Raw genomic sequence first — 17,729 nt, 5'->3', positions numbered from 1 at the left:
TGGTCTGACCGTGGTCTCAGGAATGGCCAGAAGATGCCTGGAGCGGCTCTGGAGAAACCACTTTCTCAGCTGCAGAACACATCACGAATTTCTGTCACTGGTGGAGTGAGTCCCTAACTTGCTCTTAAGCCAAGTTGGTTAGCAAAGCCAGGCTTATGTAGAATGTCACCCAGAGAGATGGCATGTTGAAACCCATAAGGAATAAATATGCAGAGACTGGTGGCAACCACATTGCAGGATTGGTTCACAGAAGCAATATGTCATGAAAAGAAGGTTCCAGGATGGCAGTTTGAATCTAGGAAACCCATCATTGCACACACCCACCCCACTCCTTGCTTTTAATTCAACATAGCCAGCCCTTACTTTTCCCAGATGGCTCTTCACTGGCTCAGAACTCTGTGTGTTGTTTGATCTGCACTATGTCTGGGTCCAGGTCTGTGACCTCGGCTCCAACAGCAGCGTTTCTTCCTTGCCAGTTAGCTCTGCCTCACTGCCCTCAGCCCTCATCTAAAGAATCTGGTTACCATATCTTCCAGGGGTGGAAAAGCAAGGTGACACATTGCACCCAGCTCTGGATCCCAACAGCCTTGTTGGGAACTGGTCACCCTCAACCCAAGCTGTTGTTCTTCTCAGTACAAAGCATTCTTGGCTTGGGGACTGTAATTCTTGGGTCATTATGCCCCTGTCCACAAAAATGTCCCAAGTAATCTAGACTTTTAGCTAGGGACTCAGGGACTCAAACCCAAGGCCACACTGTTCCAGAACAGAGTTTAGTCACCACTGAAGTGTAACCCAAACCAGAGAAGTCAGGAAGGAAGGTAAGAGATACTGGGGTACTGGGGTTACTGGGGACCCAAGGCACTGGAAGAAGATACAAGCTAACTTGAGTATGATGAAGATGGCTTCTTTGAAAGTATGTCTGGAATGCCAGAAAGTTGAGCTTCATGGGGTGGAGACAGCCATTAGCTTGTTCAAGGTGATTCTCACACTTTATGAAAGGAAACCCGGAAGGGATGGAAGGGGCAGAAGACCAAAAGGCACTACCTATGAAGAGGTTTGCCCAGAACATTATGACAGAGCTGGGACAAGTCTCTAGACCTATTTCCAGCTCCCAGAATACCAGTTGGAAAGAAGGAATGGGCTATGAGTGGCCACTCCAGACAAGTTTGTGTCCACAAGGAAGTGGCAAGGAGAAGGGATGGAGTCAGCAACTGAGGCGATTAAGAAAGCTATGCAGATGTAACTCTGTGGACACAAGGGGGGGAGCGTTTGTGGGGGTGGGGGAAACGCACGTGTGTAGATGCATGTGTGTATGGGGAGGTGCACATATGCGCCACATGTATGTGAGTGTGCACATAGAGTTTGATGTCAAATAAATCTTCCTTTTCATTATATTTTATTCCATGTTCATGCACATGCTAATGCCACAGTGTCTCTGTGGAAGTTAAAGGACAATTTGGTGAAGTCTGTTCTCTCTTTACTAGGTGTGTAAATGAGGTATTGTGTTATCCCAGGAATCAATTTGGATAGCAAGACCCCTTACCTCCTGAGCCATCTCACTCGCCCTCATGGTTGTTTGTTTGTTTGTTTGTTTGGAACTTGCTGATTAGGCTAGACTGGCTGGCTACCAAGCCCCAGGGATCTACCTGACTTCATTTCCCATAGTTGGAGTTAGAGGCATGTACAGTCATGCCTGGCTTTTCTATGTGGGTTCTGGGGATCTGAACTCAGGTCCTTAGGCCTGTGAGGCAAGCATTTTGCTCACTGATCTGTCTCCTCAGTCCTGTGGAAAGAGCATTTATAAGACAATCAATCTAAACAACATATAAATATTTCACGGCAAAAATGAGTTTTACTGATTTTTATAGGTTTGATAATGTATTATAAGTTGGTTTTCTGGGGGGAGCATTTGTTTGTTTGGTTGGTTTTGGTTTTTGTTTTGCTTTTGTGTTTTGTTTGGTTTGTTGTCGTTTGGGATTTTGTTTTGGTTTTTGTTTTGGGGCTGAATGAGTTTCTCTGTGTAGACATGGCTGTCCTGGAACTCACTCTGTGGACCAGGCTGGCCTTGAACTCAGATATCCATCTGTCTCTGACTCCCAAGTGCTGGGATTAAAGACATGTATCACCACCACCCAGCATAGTATAAGTTTTAAAGAAGGCTTTGGGGTTTGTTTTGTGGTCTTTTTATAAAGAATCTTTACTTTTTTCAGAAAATCTTATAACATGTAGGGGCTGGAGATATGGCTCAGCGGTTAAGAGCAATGATTGCTCTTCCAGAGGTTCTGAGTTCAATTCCCAGCAACTACATGGTGGCTCACAACCATCTGTAATGGGATCTGATGCCCTCTTCAGATGTGTCTGAAGACAGGTACAATGTATGTGTGTGTGTGTGTGTGTGTGTAATAAATAAATCTAAAAAAAATTTTTTTAAACCATTTAACCTGATTTGGCATCTAAAGCTAAAGAAGAGATGGTGCGAGTACTGATAGCTGCAAACCTTGGGTGACAGGTGGAAAATGTCCACAGTGTTCTCTCAACTCTTGTCCAGTTCAGACTTTTACAGAACAAAAATTTTCTTTTAAAATGAGCAAGGACTTTGCTGTTAACAGTGACTTCTGCACTGACTCTCTAATAGCCCTTTCCACAAGTTGGTTCCTCATCCAAAGCCTGAATGGTTCAAAGTGGGACTCAACCCAACACACAGTGTGACTACAGCCAGGTGTCTTAACTTCTCAGTGCTCTGACTTCCCTAAAGGCACAACAGAAATACCAGTTCTACCTGTAGCATGCTGAGGACCCATGACCCTACTACACAAACACTAAGCTAGTGTATGGCGTCACTACTGCCACAGCTGGTGCTGATGCTCATAGGTTTATTTTGAAGGGGAGAAGATACAGGCATCTCTCCATGAGCCGCCAAAGCTTCAGAAATGTCTGATTCTCACTGAATTCTCACCACTCATCACTGTTTCCTCCTCAGAGTCCATTGCTCTAGGAATGCCTGTTAAGCCCTTTTCCCTTGCATACACCTGCTAACTCGCTCCCTCTCCTCTGCTCCAAGCCCCCTGCCCCCTGCCCTAGTTCCCTGGAACATTGGTTAGAGCGCTGCCCTTCCCAGCCCTTCCCCTGCCCTGGCCCTCTGCCACTACCTCTCACAATGCCCACAGAGGCCTCAGCCCTGGTAAGTCAGGAAACGGTGGGGTGGAGTGAAGGGAAGTCAGAAGAACTCAGGACTTATGAATGCATAATACTAGACATTTTGGAAATGGATGGGCCTGGTGCCAGTCCTTGCTGGGGTTCCCAGATTGTACTGGGCTTACAAAGGGGCCATTATGAAAGGCTCCACATGTCTATGTAACAGGTTCTGAACCACAAGTGGTATGACATCAGAGGGGTCACCAGATGAATAGGCTTCCCAGCATGTCTTCAGTGCCAAGAGCCTTGAGTCCCTGGAAGGAGGTATGTAGGATGAAGAAGGCCATCCAGGGAGCTCTAAGGCAGTGAAAGCCCAAATGTTCAATGGAAGGGCTGAGTGAGATAGCCCAAGAACTGTCTATACCAGGACCAGATACCAGATGAGACCCTTTTCCAAAAGCCTGTACTGCCTTCACTCAGCTCATCTGCCCTCCAGTATCCTCCCCCCCCCCACACACACACACCATCTTCTTTGAGGCCATTTATTTTCTACTAGATGGGAGCAGTTAGCTGGTCTCATATCCTAACTGCACAATGACCTAACTTGCCGAGGTCCACATTCACCTTTCCAAAAAATCAGAGGCTGCAGCTAAAGAGTATCCCAAAAGTCCCTTCTGTTTACAACGGCCTATTGTTCTGCTGTGTGCCATAAGAAGCATGATGCTGTCTTCTCCTGCAAAGCTGAGAAGCATGTGGCTTGACTGGGTTCCAAATCTTCCCTTGGCATGTTCTTAGTTAAGGTAAATCTCAGTCAGCACATGCATATGTACCCCCAACATACACACCAGGTCCTTTGAGACTCGTAATAATGCAGAATTATGAGCCCAGGTATATTCAGTTTTCCCTGTAGCGTTGAAGGACATATATATTTGCATAGTGTTCAAATATTTTTAGTGTAAATACATACTCATTCACATGAACATATTTATGTATTTATAATCAGCGCAGTCTCTAGCTGTTAGTTACTAGCTCTAGCTACTTCAGAGCCCTGAAACTCACAAAAGTCTTATTAACTAGACTGATAGTCTCTCGCACTTTTAAGGCCATGGAAAGTAAATATTAGAATTTCATCTCAAATTTATTATTACATTCTTTTAAATTTCCTATTTCTTACGTGTGCTTTATATTCCTCAATCCACATGAGCAGAACAGGATGCATGTGTCATGTATAAATATGCCTGTGATAGGGATCTAAGTCTAAAAGGATTTGGCAGAGGGGATACACAGTCAAAAGAGTTTGAGCTTCACTGTCAATCTCTCTTCAATGTTACCCTCCAAAGTTGGAGACAGTTACAGGAATTTAATCCAATTACTACCAAAGGACTGGCAGGACCCCAGGCAACTCTTCTCCAAGGCAGCACTGGCCAATAGAATCTGAGCTCTATAGGGTGCTGCTAATTGGGTGCTTATGATGTAATAGTGTCTACTTTCCCCCCAGAATCCCTATCAGCAAGGCCCCGTTAGTCGTAAGAAAACTGGCTCCCACCTAAGAAACCCACTTTCTTTTCCAGGTCATCTTGTGTTGGCTCTCAAGGCTTTCCTGCAGCAATACTCAATCCGTTTAATACATAGAAGACAGAGCATTGGCCCTGAGTCTGATGAGATGCATTGGGTATTTAGTTAAGAAAACATGAGGTTGATCACCAATGAGATCAAAAAATGAGATGAATGGGTAGATGATGATGAATGGATGGATAAATGGATGGATGATGGATGGATGATAGATGGATGGGTGGATGATGGATGAATGGGTGGATGGAGGGATGGATGGATGGATGGTGGATGGATGGATGGATGGTGGATGGATGGATGATGGATGATGATGAATGGATGGATACATGGATAGATGGTGGATGGTGGATGGATGGATGGATGGATGGTGGATGGATGGATGGATAGATGGATGATGATGGATGGATGGGTGGATGATAGAGAATAGATGGATAATAGATAGATAGATAGATAGATAGATAGATAGATAGATAGATGCTGAATGATAGGTGGATGGATGGATGGATGGATGGATGGATGATCTATGCTGAATGATGGGTGGATGGATGGATGGATGGATCAATTGGTAGAAATAAAGAACAAATTGGCTTTCTAGATGATTCAGAAGAGGACCCAGAAATATATCTGGAATAACACATTATGTCATTTGTAGACAGCAGACTACTGTCAGATTGGCATATTTCACGGCAGCTAGCTCCATTTGGGAACACATTTTAGATTCTGACAGCACCCTTGAGAAAGTTCACTATGTGAGAGGACAGTTACCGGGTTACTCACCCACACACTGGTTGCCCTCATCCATCTGATATCCAAAGCGGCAGACAAGAGGCCTTGAAATCGTGGGGTAGTTGGAAGCTGGTACTGGTGGGGCAGCTGCTGGGTATGGGCCTGAGTAGACTGTAGAGTAGGGATTTGAGTAGGGCCCTCGATACACTGGGTTGGTTCGAGGGATACACAAATACCCGCCATTCTGGTTGACACACATCATGTCCCCACGACAAGCCTCAGGGATGGTCCGGCATTCATCAATATCTGCAGGGGCCACAGAAAGGACAAATTTCAATGGCCCCTCCATGACACTGTGCATATAGAAGCAGTGCAGACTGATGGTAATGACCCTCTAACATTTCATCTGGCTCACTGCAATCTGATGCTTTCCCAACATCAGGCAAATTGACTTGAAAATTGACCTGTGTTGCCAAACATTAGCTCTTTAAGCCCTCTTATCACAAATGACCCCCACCCACAGAAACCCAGACTATTGTTGGCATCATATTTTTCTTTAAAGAACGCCACATTTGAAACCTGGGCAAATGTAGTCTTTAACATATAGGAATATAGCAGATAAAAATGCCTTTGATTTACATAAGGAAAGCAACCGTAAAAATAAATAGATTGGGGTGTCTGTGAGTGCAAAAACCTGCCAGATACTCACTCTCCTGTGCATTTCCTATACTCTGAAAACATGAGAGCAGAACCATTTCTATTCAAAGTAATAGCTGAGCAAGAAAGAAAGAGACCTTTACACCCAGAAAGACAAGGCTTGGCTCATAGTTACTTGCTGAGAAAGCAGAGCCATTGCTTTCAAGTTGACTCAAACAGTGCCAGCAAAACAAGACTGTGTCTAGCCCTGCTGGAGATCAGCTCACTCTGGAAGGAGAGTGGTGGTCTGTCTAGAAAAATCAGCCTTGTCAGGGTGGAGTCAAGGGAGGCCCCAACTCTGGCTCCAGTGAACAGCAGACCTGGCTTTGGGTGCTGGACCCTGCCACCAGCTCTGGAGCCTGCTCTGTGTGGAACTGGAGACTGGGGAGGGATGCCTGGATCTGGGCAGCTCGCCCATCATGTCATCTGAGAAATTCATGCCAACTCCCAGCTTGGGAACTGCAGATGCTGTGGTTCAGAGTGCAATGGTCTGTTCTTTGGTGAAAGAAATGGGCTGGAAAAGAAGCCTCGGCCTTCTCTGCCCTGTAGTGCATCCTTAAACCAGAGAGCTATTTTTGGTACAGTAAATCCAAGAATGAGGCTGAGTCTTCAAGGTTTAATTCATTCTTGTAAGCCAACTATCTCCCTTCTGGTTCTCAGTTGATGTGACTCGGACAGAAAAATGATTTGACCTAAATTAAATCTAATTAAGAATTTAAGTATCCTCCCAATGTGGGGTGGCCAGGCCTTATCCTCTCCACATGCTCTACGCCCTACCCTCAGCATGCCATGCCTGAACTGCCTTTATACCCCAGTTCTTTGTCTATGCTGTTCCTTCCACTGTGGCTGAGATCTCTCAGGATTCTATTCATCAATATCCAATTCAAACTGGGTCTGACTCTTGGCTGAGTCTGAGCATAAAGCTTGCCTCTCTTCTCTGCCTTTTCAGGGACCATCATAGTTATCTCCACTTGAACATGAGCTTACTCCACTAACTTGTCACCACAACAGTCTCTCCACTAGAGGGCAGGCTGAGAGAATGTCCATCAAAGTACTTCCTCGTTCCTGGAACCTGGGAAGCCGTTAGGTCAGAGCGCTGATTCCACTCAGGTTACCGATCAGTTGGCTTTGAGATGAGAGCATCCATCCTAGGTTATGCTATGGGACACCCTGTGTAGTTGTGTGAGTGGTAAAAACGGAGATGGCAGGAGATTTGGTCAGAGGAGTTACAATGGAAGAGGGAACCCATAATTGTGACTGTCACAGGCTACCAACCAAGGGATGAACACAGTTTCTAGAAGCTGGGAAGGGCCTCACCAGACAACCAGAAAGGATGGAGGACCTACAACCTATAACTTCAGGAGAGTGGATCCCACCAACTTCTCCCATGAGAAAAAAAGATGCTCGTCTCCTTGAGCCCAGAGATATAAAGCCCTGCCAATACTTTGGTATTAGCCTGGTAGATGGATGTCAGGCCTCGGATCCAGAGGGCTATGGGGCCTGAAATTAGCAACATTTAAGCTGCTATTCTTATGGAACCTTGTGGAAGTGGTGCAGGGGAGCAGATCCAACAGAAATGTTTGTTGAGGAGAGAGATGATTCTTTGGCCCCGGGAAGTGCTTACTTAGCACAACAACAGAAGCAACAAGGGTGTTACTGGCTTGGTCATTCCATCTGTGTACTTCCATGGAGAAAGCACATGAAGATTTGACAACACCGAACAACAGCTATGGCAGAAACATCATAGCAATTGAACTGTCACCAAATGTCCCCACCTAAAAAAGGACTGTCAGCATCACATACCTAAACACTGTCCTGTCTGGCGGTCCAGGTCAAAGCCGTTGGTGCACTGTTGCTGTAGAGAAGGAGAAAGAAGAAACAGGTCCGGTCACTTGCCTTGCCTTCTTTGTCATTATAAAAGCATCACACTTTACAAAAGCATTTGGGAAGTGGAGTAAAAGGGGGGGTTGGAGAGGCACACGTAACACCCACATGTGGAATAGGTCTCTACTTGTAAATGTTTTCTTACAATCATTGCACACTTAGTATTGTTTTTGAGACACCCTACACCACTGCCTCATGACCCCCAGTGTCAGGACTTATGGATTTTTGTCATGCCCATGTGATGAGGAGCAATAATGACCACATATGAAGCTGTAACGCAACAGCCCCACTTCCAGGGAAGGAGACTCCCCGAGCGCTGTCCACCTCCCCTTCACAGACCCACAAATCAGAGAGTCCCCTGGCTCTCAGTTGTGTTGGTAAAGCAAAAGCTACATGGCAGATGTGGACCATTTTCTAAGGACAGGGGATGGGGACATTCCTTCATTTCAATGTCAGCAAGGCAGTGACACATTTTGGCAATTGGCGACAGTTGTGATTTTACCTGAGCTATAACTGTACATTCAGGTTTTGGTTTTGGTTTTTTTTTTTATTTTTTATCTTTATTTATTTATTTTTTTTAGTTTAAACTGGTTTACTTTTGTTTTGTTATCAAGACAAAGATCTCATTATGTAATCCAGGCTGGCCTGGAACTTGTCTTTCCGCCTCTGTTTCCTAAGTGCTGTGAACTTTTGTATTTTTGGCTGTGGGCTGAGCCATCTCTCCAGCCTTGACTATAAACTTTTAGAAACTTGAGCTGGGAACAGTCTGAGGGCCCCTTGCAGAGGCCTGGAGTCTGACATAGGAATGAGTTCAGTGTCTAGGATTGTGCTACACCTGTCACCAAGCCCCCCCTTCAGCCTCAAGGTCAGGCTTCCCTGAGACATGGGGTGATTTGTGGAGATGCTGAGCCTGGCCTGTACTACTGCTGAGGGTCCCAAGCCTTAGAGCCTCAGGACAAAGGACCCAGAAGAACCAGGAGTCTATACCACAGAACCAAGGAGATCAGATTCCAGCCCTGCTTACTGCCTCAGTTCTGGGGTAGAATGGGCTCAAGCCACTTGTTTACCTGATTTTTAATTCTCACTAGAGTCCTTACTCTCCTCATCCCCTCCCTTTGCCTCAGTTTCTGTATCTGTAAAGTGGGGTACTGTTACTTAGTTATAAGTACTTACAAAGAGGAACAATGTTACTATAAATGCTTATGCTAATTAATGTTATCTGAGACCACTGTCTGCTTCTTTGCCTGTAACCCTTGGGACTAGATTACAGGTTGCCAAGGTCCTTCTGAGATCTAAAATTCTTTTACATTCTCCTCAAGTCCTTCCTGTCTCCAATGGCATGAGTGTGTCTAATGGCCTTTGAATGTACTTCATAATTCTTTTCCTTGCCTCACCCCAACATATTTTTTTTCAGTGCTAGATGTCAAACTTACGGCCTTGTGCATGATGGGCAGGTGCCTACCCTTCCTCACCTGCACCCCTCAGCCTTAGTGAGGACTGTCTTTATTTTCTGTCCACAAGAAGGGCCACACAGAAGGGCCTCTCTGAGCCATCTAGAACAGTGGCTCTTGGCCTTCCTAACCTGCAACTGTTTAATACAGTTTCCCCTCTTGTGCTGACTCCCAACCATAAAATTATTTCATTGCTACTTCATAACTGTAATTTTGCCACTGTATGTATCACGATGTAAATATCTGTGCTTTCTGATAGTCTTAGGTTGTCTGACCACCCCCAAAGGGGTCAAGAACTGGTCGTAACCACAGGTTGAGAACCACCAATCCAGAGGAATCCTACCACATTACTTGGGGCTGACTCATCTGGCACAGCCCTCCCTGTAGCTTTAAAAATGAAACTACAACTGCTCTTAGGCCCTCGCTTTGAACTCAACTTCATTACCCCTTGCACACTCCTCCCAGGGGAAGTGACACCCCCCCACATACTCCAGGTAGCACACACCTAGCCCCACACACTGCACATTGGGATGGTTGGGTCTTCACCTCCTACCTCTTTCACTGGGCATTGTATGAGTGGAAACGCACATTGACCTATCCATGGGGGTCCTTTGCAAGCATCCCAGGGGTCACCCTGACCAGAAACACCACATTGAACTACCATTTAAGTTAGTGAGGGACTTAGGTTAGTGTTCTCTGAGGGACACAAAGGTTTGGAGCCAGGGTGCTGAGATCCAATTCCAACTTTGCCACTTGCAACCTACGTCACCCTGGGTCCAACCCCCATCTCTTAGAGCCTTAGCTCTGATCTGTATGTATGGAGGGTAGTAAGTGGACTGCAGAATGCTTCCCATTCCTGTAACCCCAGGACCCTAAATGCATGGCTAGATGCCCTCCCCCAACTTTGTGACATGCTTCTGGATGACGTGAAACCTTACCTGCGCATTCCCACGATGCGGAAGCCAGAGTGCCAGGATGGTGACAGTGAGCATCCTGTTGGCAGTAAAAACCAGAGTGAGTGCCACCGGACGCTCACATTCATGAAACCCGGCCCTCCTGCTACCCAGACATTTACTTGGCGGTTTTGCCATGTGTTTGCAAGTGAACAGGGCACACTCAGCAGAGCCCAAGAGGGCTTTTAGCCCTCTAGTCTAACCCCGCATGAGCCAGCCTCTTAACACTTGCTTCATGTGTTGGGATAGTGAGTTAGGTCACATGCTTGACTACAACAAGGCTTCGCTGCTTAGGAACAAAAATCCAAAGACCCCCCCCCCCCAGCTGTGGCATCAACCAGTTGTCTTGGCCTTTTGTCATTCTGCATGGAGACCACCTGAATTAATCATTATTCAGACATGACTGCAAAGCTAAGAGCTTCTGTGTCTTCAAACCATGAAAGCTAGAATATGAGAGGCTTTGTGTTTGCAGGAAGTCACTTAACCAGAATGTGGGGCCCTCAGTCCACACATGTGAGAACCTGGGCTTAAAAGGCCCAGGAACCCAGGGTCCACCTAGCATGTGGCTTGTGAGAACTGCCATCCCAGGGTGATGGAAGGCTGAGGAACCAGTACAGGAAAACCAGTGGGTAACAGCAGGAAATGCCATGACACCCTGGCTCAGCCAACATGGCCACCCACAAGCAAGTAAACATTTTTGCCTGTGGGTAATTTGGTTCTTTGCTGTGGCCAACATTTTGTCTGGTGAAACTGTGGTCACCAGTACACTTTAAAACTGAAAAGTCTGTGCCGCTTACACCCATTAAGAAGGCTATGTGTGCAGCATGCACAGACCTATGTGTGCTGACATGTGTTGGTGCATGTGTGTCAGTGCATATGTACATGTCTGTATATCCCTACGGGCGCCAGAGATTGGCATCCAGTATCTTCCTCAGTCATTCTTTACCTGATACAGTCAAGCAGCAACTTTCATTTGCACCCAGAGCAAACACTCATACACATAAAATGATTTTTTTAATCTTAAAAAAAATGCAAGACAGAAAACAGCAGGTATGGGAAGAACGTAGAAAGATCACAGCATTACTGTGCATGACTGATAGAACGGTAAAACTGGTGCAGCGGTGTGCTGTCCTCACCCGTGATCCAGCAGACTCACTCCAGAGTGCACTCCCCAGAGAACTGAGTCAAAGACCAGACAGACATATGTACATGCATGCTCACAGCAGCATTTTGGACAATAACCAATCCAAATGTTCATGCAAGAATAGCTAAACCTCTCTCTCTCTCTCTCTCTCCCTCTCTCATACATACACACACACACACACACACACACACACCAACAATATTATTCAGACTTAAACTTGAAAGCTGGACATGATACAATCTGGAAAGCTAGGCATCTTGCTATGTACTTATAGTCCTAGCTGCTCCAAAAGGTTAAAGTGCAAAGGTCACTGGAACCCAGGAGTTCAAAGTCAGCCTGGGTAATATAGTAGAAAGAAAGAACCAACTTTTGAAAGTTGTCCTCTGACTACCACACGTGCACAGCAACACAAGCGCCTCCCAAGAAAGTAAATAAATGTAATTAAAATAAAACAAAACAAAAAAACTAGGAGCAACAACATTGATGGTCCATGGGAATGCCATAGTGAGATGAGTGACACACACAAACACATAGAATTCAATTTACATCAAGTATCCCAGAGTTTTCAGATTCAGAAGGAAAACTGGTGGCTCCCAGGATTGTGAGCTTCTGGAGTGGGGAGGGGGGTGTTTAATAGGTATAGACTTTCTATAAGTTTTTTCTTTTGTGGCTTGGGGTGCATTTTTTTTAAAGCAAGGTCTTACTCTGTAGCCCAGGCTAACCTACAACTTACAATATGGCCCAGGCTGGCCTCAAGCTTGTGGCAATTGTACCTCAGCTTCTTGAGTACTGGGATTACAAGACAGACACTTCAGCCAGCCTTTTTGTTTTGTTTTGATTTGATTTTTAAAGACAGGATGTCATGTAGCCCAGGCTAGCCTCAAACTGGCTATACAGTCAAATCTGGCTCAGAACTCCTGATCTCCTACCTCTGCCTCCCAAATGCTGGAGTTACAGATGTGCACCACACAACACGGAATAGGGTATAAGAGCTGTTTTGCAGGTTAAAGAGTCACGGAGCCTAACACTACTGACCTGGGCTCTTAAAGCAGGAAAGGTGGAAGACAGTGTGAAGTCTATGCAGATGATCCAGTCTGTTACCACACTGTTCAGCTTGCTAGCGTTTATCCAAGCAACTACAGTTTGCAGCATAGATACTGGGTAGGAGAGCCACAGAGCTGTGACCCAGACACCAACCACCTGAGCTGGCTGCTTTGTGGCATGGGCCTGGATTATAGGTTTGCTTTAATAAGAGTGTCAAGAGTCAGCAGAGGAAGCTTCCTGGAGGAGGTGATCTTGAATGTTCTCAGCATGGCTAGAGACCTGGTTGGAGTCCGAGGCTTATTATTACCCACCCAGGACCATGACTCCACAGTCCCTGCCTTTTCAGAATGAGTGCTCAGTGGATTCCACGCTCATTCACATCCCTGACCCATGGCTCAAGAGAAATAGCAGTAGGTATGTAGAAGATGCAGAGGAAAGGTGGTACCCAGACAAATCCAAGCCTGATGTGGTACTGGAAGATGCAAACCCACTTCCTTCACGCAATCCCAGATCCAATCCTGAGTAGACAGGTTTTCATTTCATCTAACCGCCTATGTGAGCCAGGTTCTCCAACACTGGAGACAGCTCTGACCTTATAAAGCGCAGAGCCAAATCCCAGGGCTTTTTGATATTTGCAAGAGCCAGACTTTATATCTGGAAGGAATAAGAGAACAATAACAAATTTATTTTCCAGTCTGTAGATTATGAATTTCAATGTTTTCCTGTTTCTTCTCATGAAGTTTCCTTTCAGGTGGTTATAAAATCCCGTCTCGTTTATGTTGGAGACAGAACAGCCTGACTGCATGCAGCACAGTTCTAGAGAGACTGGAAAAGGCATGCTAACCCTACCGGCTTCTCCCCCTACCCAACTCCCCATTCCTTTTGGCGAAAGCCAGCCTAGGGCTGGCCAGCCCCAAGCCCAGCCTCCTAGAAGAGCTGTGACTGGGTCCTGGGGGCCAAATAATCTCCAGGCTAACACAGAGGCTTTCCAGAAAGAAATTGTTCCAAAAACGAAGCATAATTAATACTGGATAGGAGAAACTGTGTCTCAAACTTTTTCTTTTGAATCTGGGTCCACCATCCAAAAAAAGAAAAGGAGTGGGAGGGGGAGGAGGGGAAGAAGACGACAGACCCTCCAACTGTCTGTCAATGACAGTCATTGCTGGTCAGGGATGCAGGATGATAATATTAACTATGGTAATAGCTTGGGGCTGGCCAGCCCTGGGCTGGCTTTCGCCAAAAGGAATGGGGAGTGGGGTAGGGGCAGAAGCCGGTAGGGTTAGCATGCCTTTTCCAGTCTCTCTTACCAAAATATGGATCAGTTTGTATTAGCATGCATGCACCCTTCCCACATGCAAACACACAGAGAGAAAGTGCAGATCTGTGCAGGGCAGCTATATTTTCAAGAGACGCTGGAGAAAGGGAGAACAGATGTCATCCTTAAACTTCCTCAAGGCTCAAGGATTACTTGACTGGAATTGCAATTTCCGCAAAGAACAGCAAAACATTTGCTTACATGTGTCTCTGTCTGCAGTGTCCACTGTTCATTGGCTCGAAACTTCTAGGTCCCATTCCCTCTGTAAATCGCACACATAGAGCAAACGCAGGCAGAAGTGTTCCGAGACTCCTGCTTTCCTCACAGCCGTCGCAGCAAAGCAATTGCTGGTACCGTAGTCAGCAGTCTCCCAAATTTAAAAAATATGTAGTGTGATATTTTATAAACTGCGCACAGTGTCGCTTCCCTTTCCAAAAAGAAAACAAAATGACCCGGAGAGGTTGTCTGCTGCCTCGCTCGAGATGCTGACTCCTGACGCTGTTAGAAAAATCCCCACTCCCAAACGAAGACTTCGAGAATGGGCGCAGCTTTTTGTAATTAACAGGGTCATTGCATCACTAGCTAAAAGTCTTTTCCAGTGCCCTGACACAGGCGGAATCTCAGCCATAGCCATTTTCCACCCATCAGGTCTGGAGTTAAGTTTCCTAAGCCTGGAGACAGTTCCTGGCGCCTTCCAACCTACCTTTTTAATCCTGGCATGTCCGAGATGCGCGGGAGGAGAGGCGACGCGAGGAAGGCAGGCTCTGCGGCGGCGGGACGGGGCGGCTTGGTTCCGGAGGGGCCGAGCGGGCAGCGCGGAGGGCCGGGACAGTGCCGGGTGCTGGGAGCCACTGCAGAGCCCTCGCCGCCGGCACCTGGTTTCGCTTAACCCCCTTCAGTAATTCAGCATTAAGCCAATTGGAGGAGGAATGTTAAAAATGAACACTTCATTTTCTAAGTATGTTAAACAATGCAAATGGGGCCTCAGTCTGGACACAGCTGGTTCAGATTACAGTGCTCACCAACTGGCTAGACTCCTCACAACAATCTTGGGGCGTCTGCCAGGGCCAAGTGCTCGGCGCTGGGAGGGGAGCCCGGCAGAGCGTGGGGCTGGGGGGCGCCCGGCCTCCCTGGGGCGGAGCGGGGCGCGTGCGAGGGGGCGTGTCGTCCGGCCCAGTGGCAGCACGAACTTGAACTCACCACCAAAGAGGCTTCAGGGACTAGACGTGTGAGCAGTTGGGAACCAGAGGCTTAAAGCAAGGGCTGGAACAAGCTAGGTACCCCTAAGCAAGATGTGGGGTAAGGGCGGATCCGGATGAGCAGGGAGGTTGTAGGAGAGCAAGCAATGGCTGAGAACTCTCCTTGGCGGCCCTCACCTCGTTCTCCTTGGCTTTTTACTGTTTACTTGCTGTGTCTGGCTTTCAAAGTAGAAGGGTGGTTTGTAAAAGTCAAAGGCGAAAAGCCTAAGAATGGTGGGCTACACATGGGCCCACCTGTGTCAGGGCACATAGGCCTCCCTTTTGTTCCCTAGCTCTGGAACCCCTTATCAAGTGCAAAAGTGGCAAAGACACTGCTCTTCAAAAGACACGATAGGACCGGGACACTGCAAGCCCTTCCTTGCCTGAACCTTCTCTTGGACCCTCGGCTGCCGGACCTACAATTCTGAAAGCACAGGGGCAGAGTTTCCCTCCCTTACCATGTCTCTGTGCAGTAGAAACAAGCTCCATTTCCTTGGAGGTGAGGATAAGAGGGGCTGAGTGACTTCCCAGTTGCTCCACGGCTCTCAGAGATGCCAGCGAGCCTCTGAAGTCAACATCTTTATTTCTAATGACACTGTTTTAAGGAAATGGATTCCTACTCTAAAATCTCATTAGGCTGAACAAGAACAGTCAGACATTGATGCCATTGAAGCTCAGAATCCAAGTGACCTGATCTATTTACTATGGGTGTATGAAATGTCTAAGAATAAACTATATTTAGGTTAATTCACGAGGTTGTACATCCCTCCCGTTGTTCTAACAGCTAGGATTATAAAAATCCTTACTGTCCACCAGTTCTGCACTAAAGGGGCGAAAGAAAGAGAATTTCAGATTGGGGAATCAGTGAGAGTAACCAGTCAAAATAGGTAGACCTCTAAGTGTGCACACTGGCCACCTCTGTCTACATAAAGGTCGAAGTCAGGCAGTGACTGGCAGAAGCACAAAGGAGCTGCATAAGTACCTGATGGTAATTTCTGACCAAGGTGCTGTGTACAAGGAACACAGACTTGGGGTTCGTGATGTTGTGCTATAACATGTCTTAAAATGCTAAAGAGGTTCCTCATACACTGATATTGAAGGCTTTCCGATATATTTTATAGTTCTAATAGTAGAATCTTGATAGTCATATAGACCAATTTATTCGATTAATAAACATAAAAACTATGACTGTAGGGGCTGGCGAGATGGCTCAGCAGTTAAGAGCATCGCCTGCTCTTGCTGAAGACCTGGGTTCAAATTCCCAGCACCCACAAGGTGGCTCAAAACTGCAGGTAACTTCAGTTCCAAGGGATCTGATTCTCACTTCTGACCTCCAGGGGTACTGTGTGTCTATGTTGTGCACAGACATATATGCAGGCAAAATACCCATATATGTAAAATAGAAACTTTAAAAATAAAAAAAACTTTAAAAATAGAAATAAATAAATGTCTAGAACTTTGTAAAAGTGCAATCAGGGAAAGAAAAAGTTAATGAGACCAAAACCTTAAGAAGTAAGTTGTACATCAGTCAGACTGAGCTCAGGGAACCTGGTGGGGGAGCTGGCGGAAGGACTGGAGGAGCTGAGGGGGATTGCAACCCCATAGGAAGAACAACCATCAGCTGGTCAGACCACTCAGTGCTCCCAGGGACTAGACCACCAACCAAGGGGTGTACAAGGAGGGATCCATGGCTCTAGCCACATATGTAGCAGAGGATAGCCTTGTCTGACATCAATGGGGGGGGGGGGAGGCCCTTGGTCCTGTGGAGGTTTGATGCCCCAGTGTAGGGGCATGTTGGAGGGGTGGAGCAGGATAGTGTGGGTGGGTGGGGGAGCACCCTTATAGAGGCAAAGGGGAGGAAGGAGAGGGAGATTGTGGGATGCGGGGGCTTGTGAAGGGGTAACCAGGAAGTGGGCTATCATTTGACATATAAACAAATTGAATGATTAATTTAAAAAGAAAGAAGAAGTGGGTTGTGGAGCATTGTGTGAAGCATGCCCTTAGTGTTATTAATCTCTCCCTACACAGTTTATAAGTTAACAGTGTCGTGGGTATATAAGGACAGGAAAAAGCATGGTGCATACGGGCTCAGTACTGACTTTGGAGTCAAACCTCCATTTTATGCCCAGTGTGTAAGTGATTGCTTGAACATGCTAGGTAAGAGCTCTCCCACTTACAGAGCTACGCCCTCAGCTCTCAACCTGAGTTCTTTCAGCTGGTCATTGTATATCACGTGACCCGGAGGCAACCTTGTCTATCTTCTCCTCAGGCTGCTTCCTTCCTACCAAAGCTGCACAATTAAAGACCAAGTGTGCCACACAGCTGCCTGGCAGCTCTCCTCTGCCCGCTATTTTTAACTATCCAAAGTTTTACATGGGTCCTTATTACATTTTCATATGTTATTCAAACTCTTTCTTTACAAATTCTGTTATCAAAAGCACTAAGTATGGTCCCCAGCTGTGAGCCCTACATCTGCTCGAGGTGACTTATTTGCCATGATCAGCTCCCCTTGTAGCTGTCAGAAGGGCACCTGTCTAGAGTAGAGTAGTGACTCTGTCTCATTGTCCCTGG

General features: G+C 46.4%; 1 protein-coding gene across 2 annotated transcripts in view; it reads right to left on the bottom strand.

Annotated features, from left to right (window-relative positions):
• The window catches only part of Fbln5 (fibulin 5), a 67,865-nt gene extending 52,885 nt beyond the window's left edge, over window positions 1–14,980 (bottom strand). Inside the window, exons 1-4 of one of the 2 annotated variants that reach the window (XM_076921385.1) lie at window positions 14,624–14,980; window positions 10,403–10,457; window positions 7,933–7,984; window positions 5,485–5,739 (exon numbers count right to left, since the gene is read on the bottom strand). In XM_076921385.1, the coding sequence (XP_076777500.1) occupies window positions 5,485–5,739; window positions 7,933–7,984; window positions 10,403–10,457; window positions 14,624–14,640 (379 nt within the window). In that variant the 5' untranslated portion in view covers window positions 14,641–14,980. Of the gene's footprint in view, window positions 1–5,484; window positions 5,740–7,932; window positions 7,985–10,402; window positions 10,458–14,121; window positions 14,300–14,623 lie in introns of those variants that run through there. The other variant, XM_076921384.1, reaches the window with a different exon arrangement.
• Window positions 14,981–17,729: the final 2,749 nt, after the last annotated feature.

This window comes from Arvicanthis niloticus, chromosome 23 (assembly GCF_011762505.2).
Source record: "Arvicanthis niloticus isolate mArvNil1 chromosome 23, mArvNil1.pat.X, whole genome shotgun sequence".
NCBI classification, from domain to species: domain Eukaryota; kingdom Metazoa; phylum Chordata; class Mammalia; order Rodentia; family Muridae; genus Arvicanthis; species Arvicanthis niloticus.
This window is presented reverse-complemented; position numbering and strand designations above follow the sequence as displayed.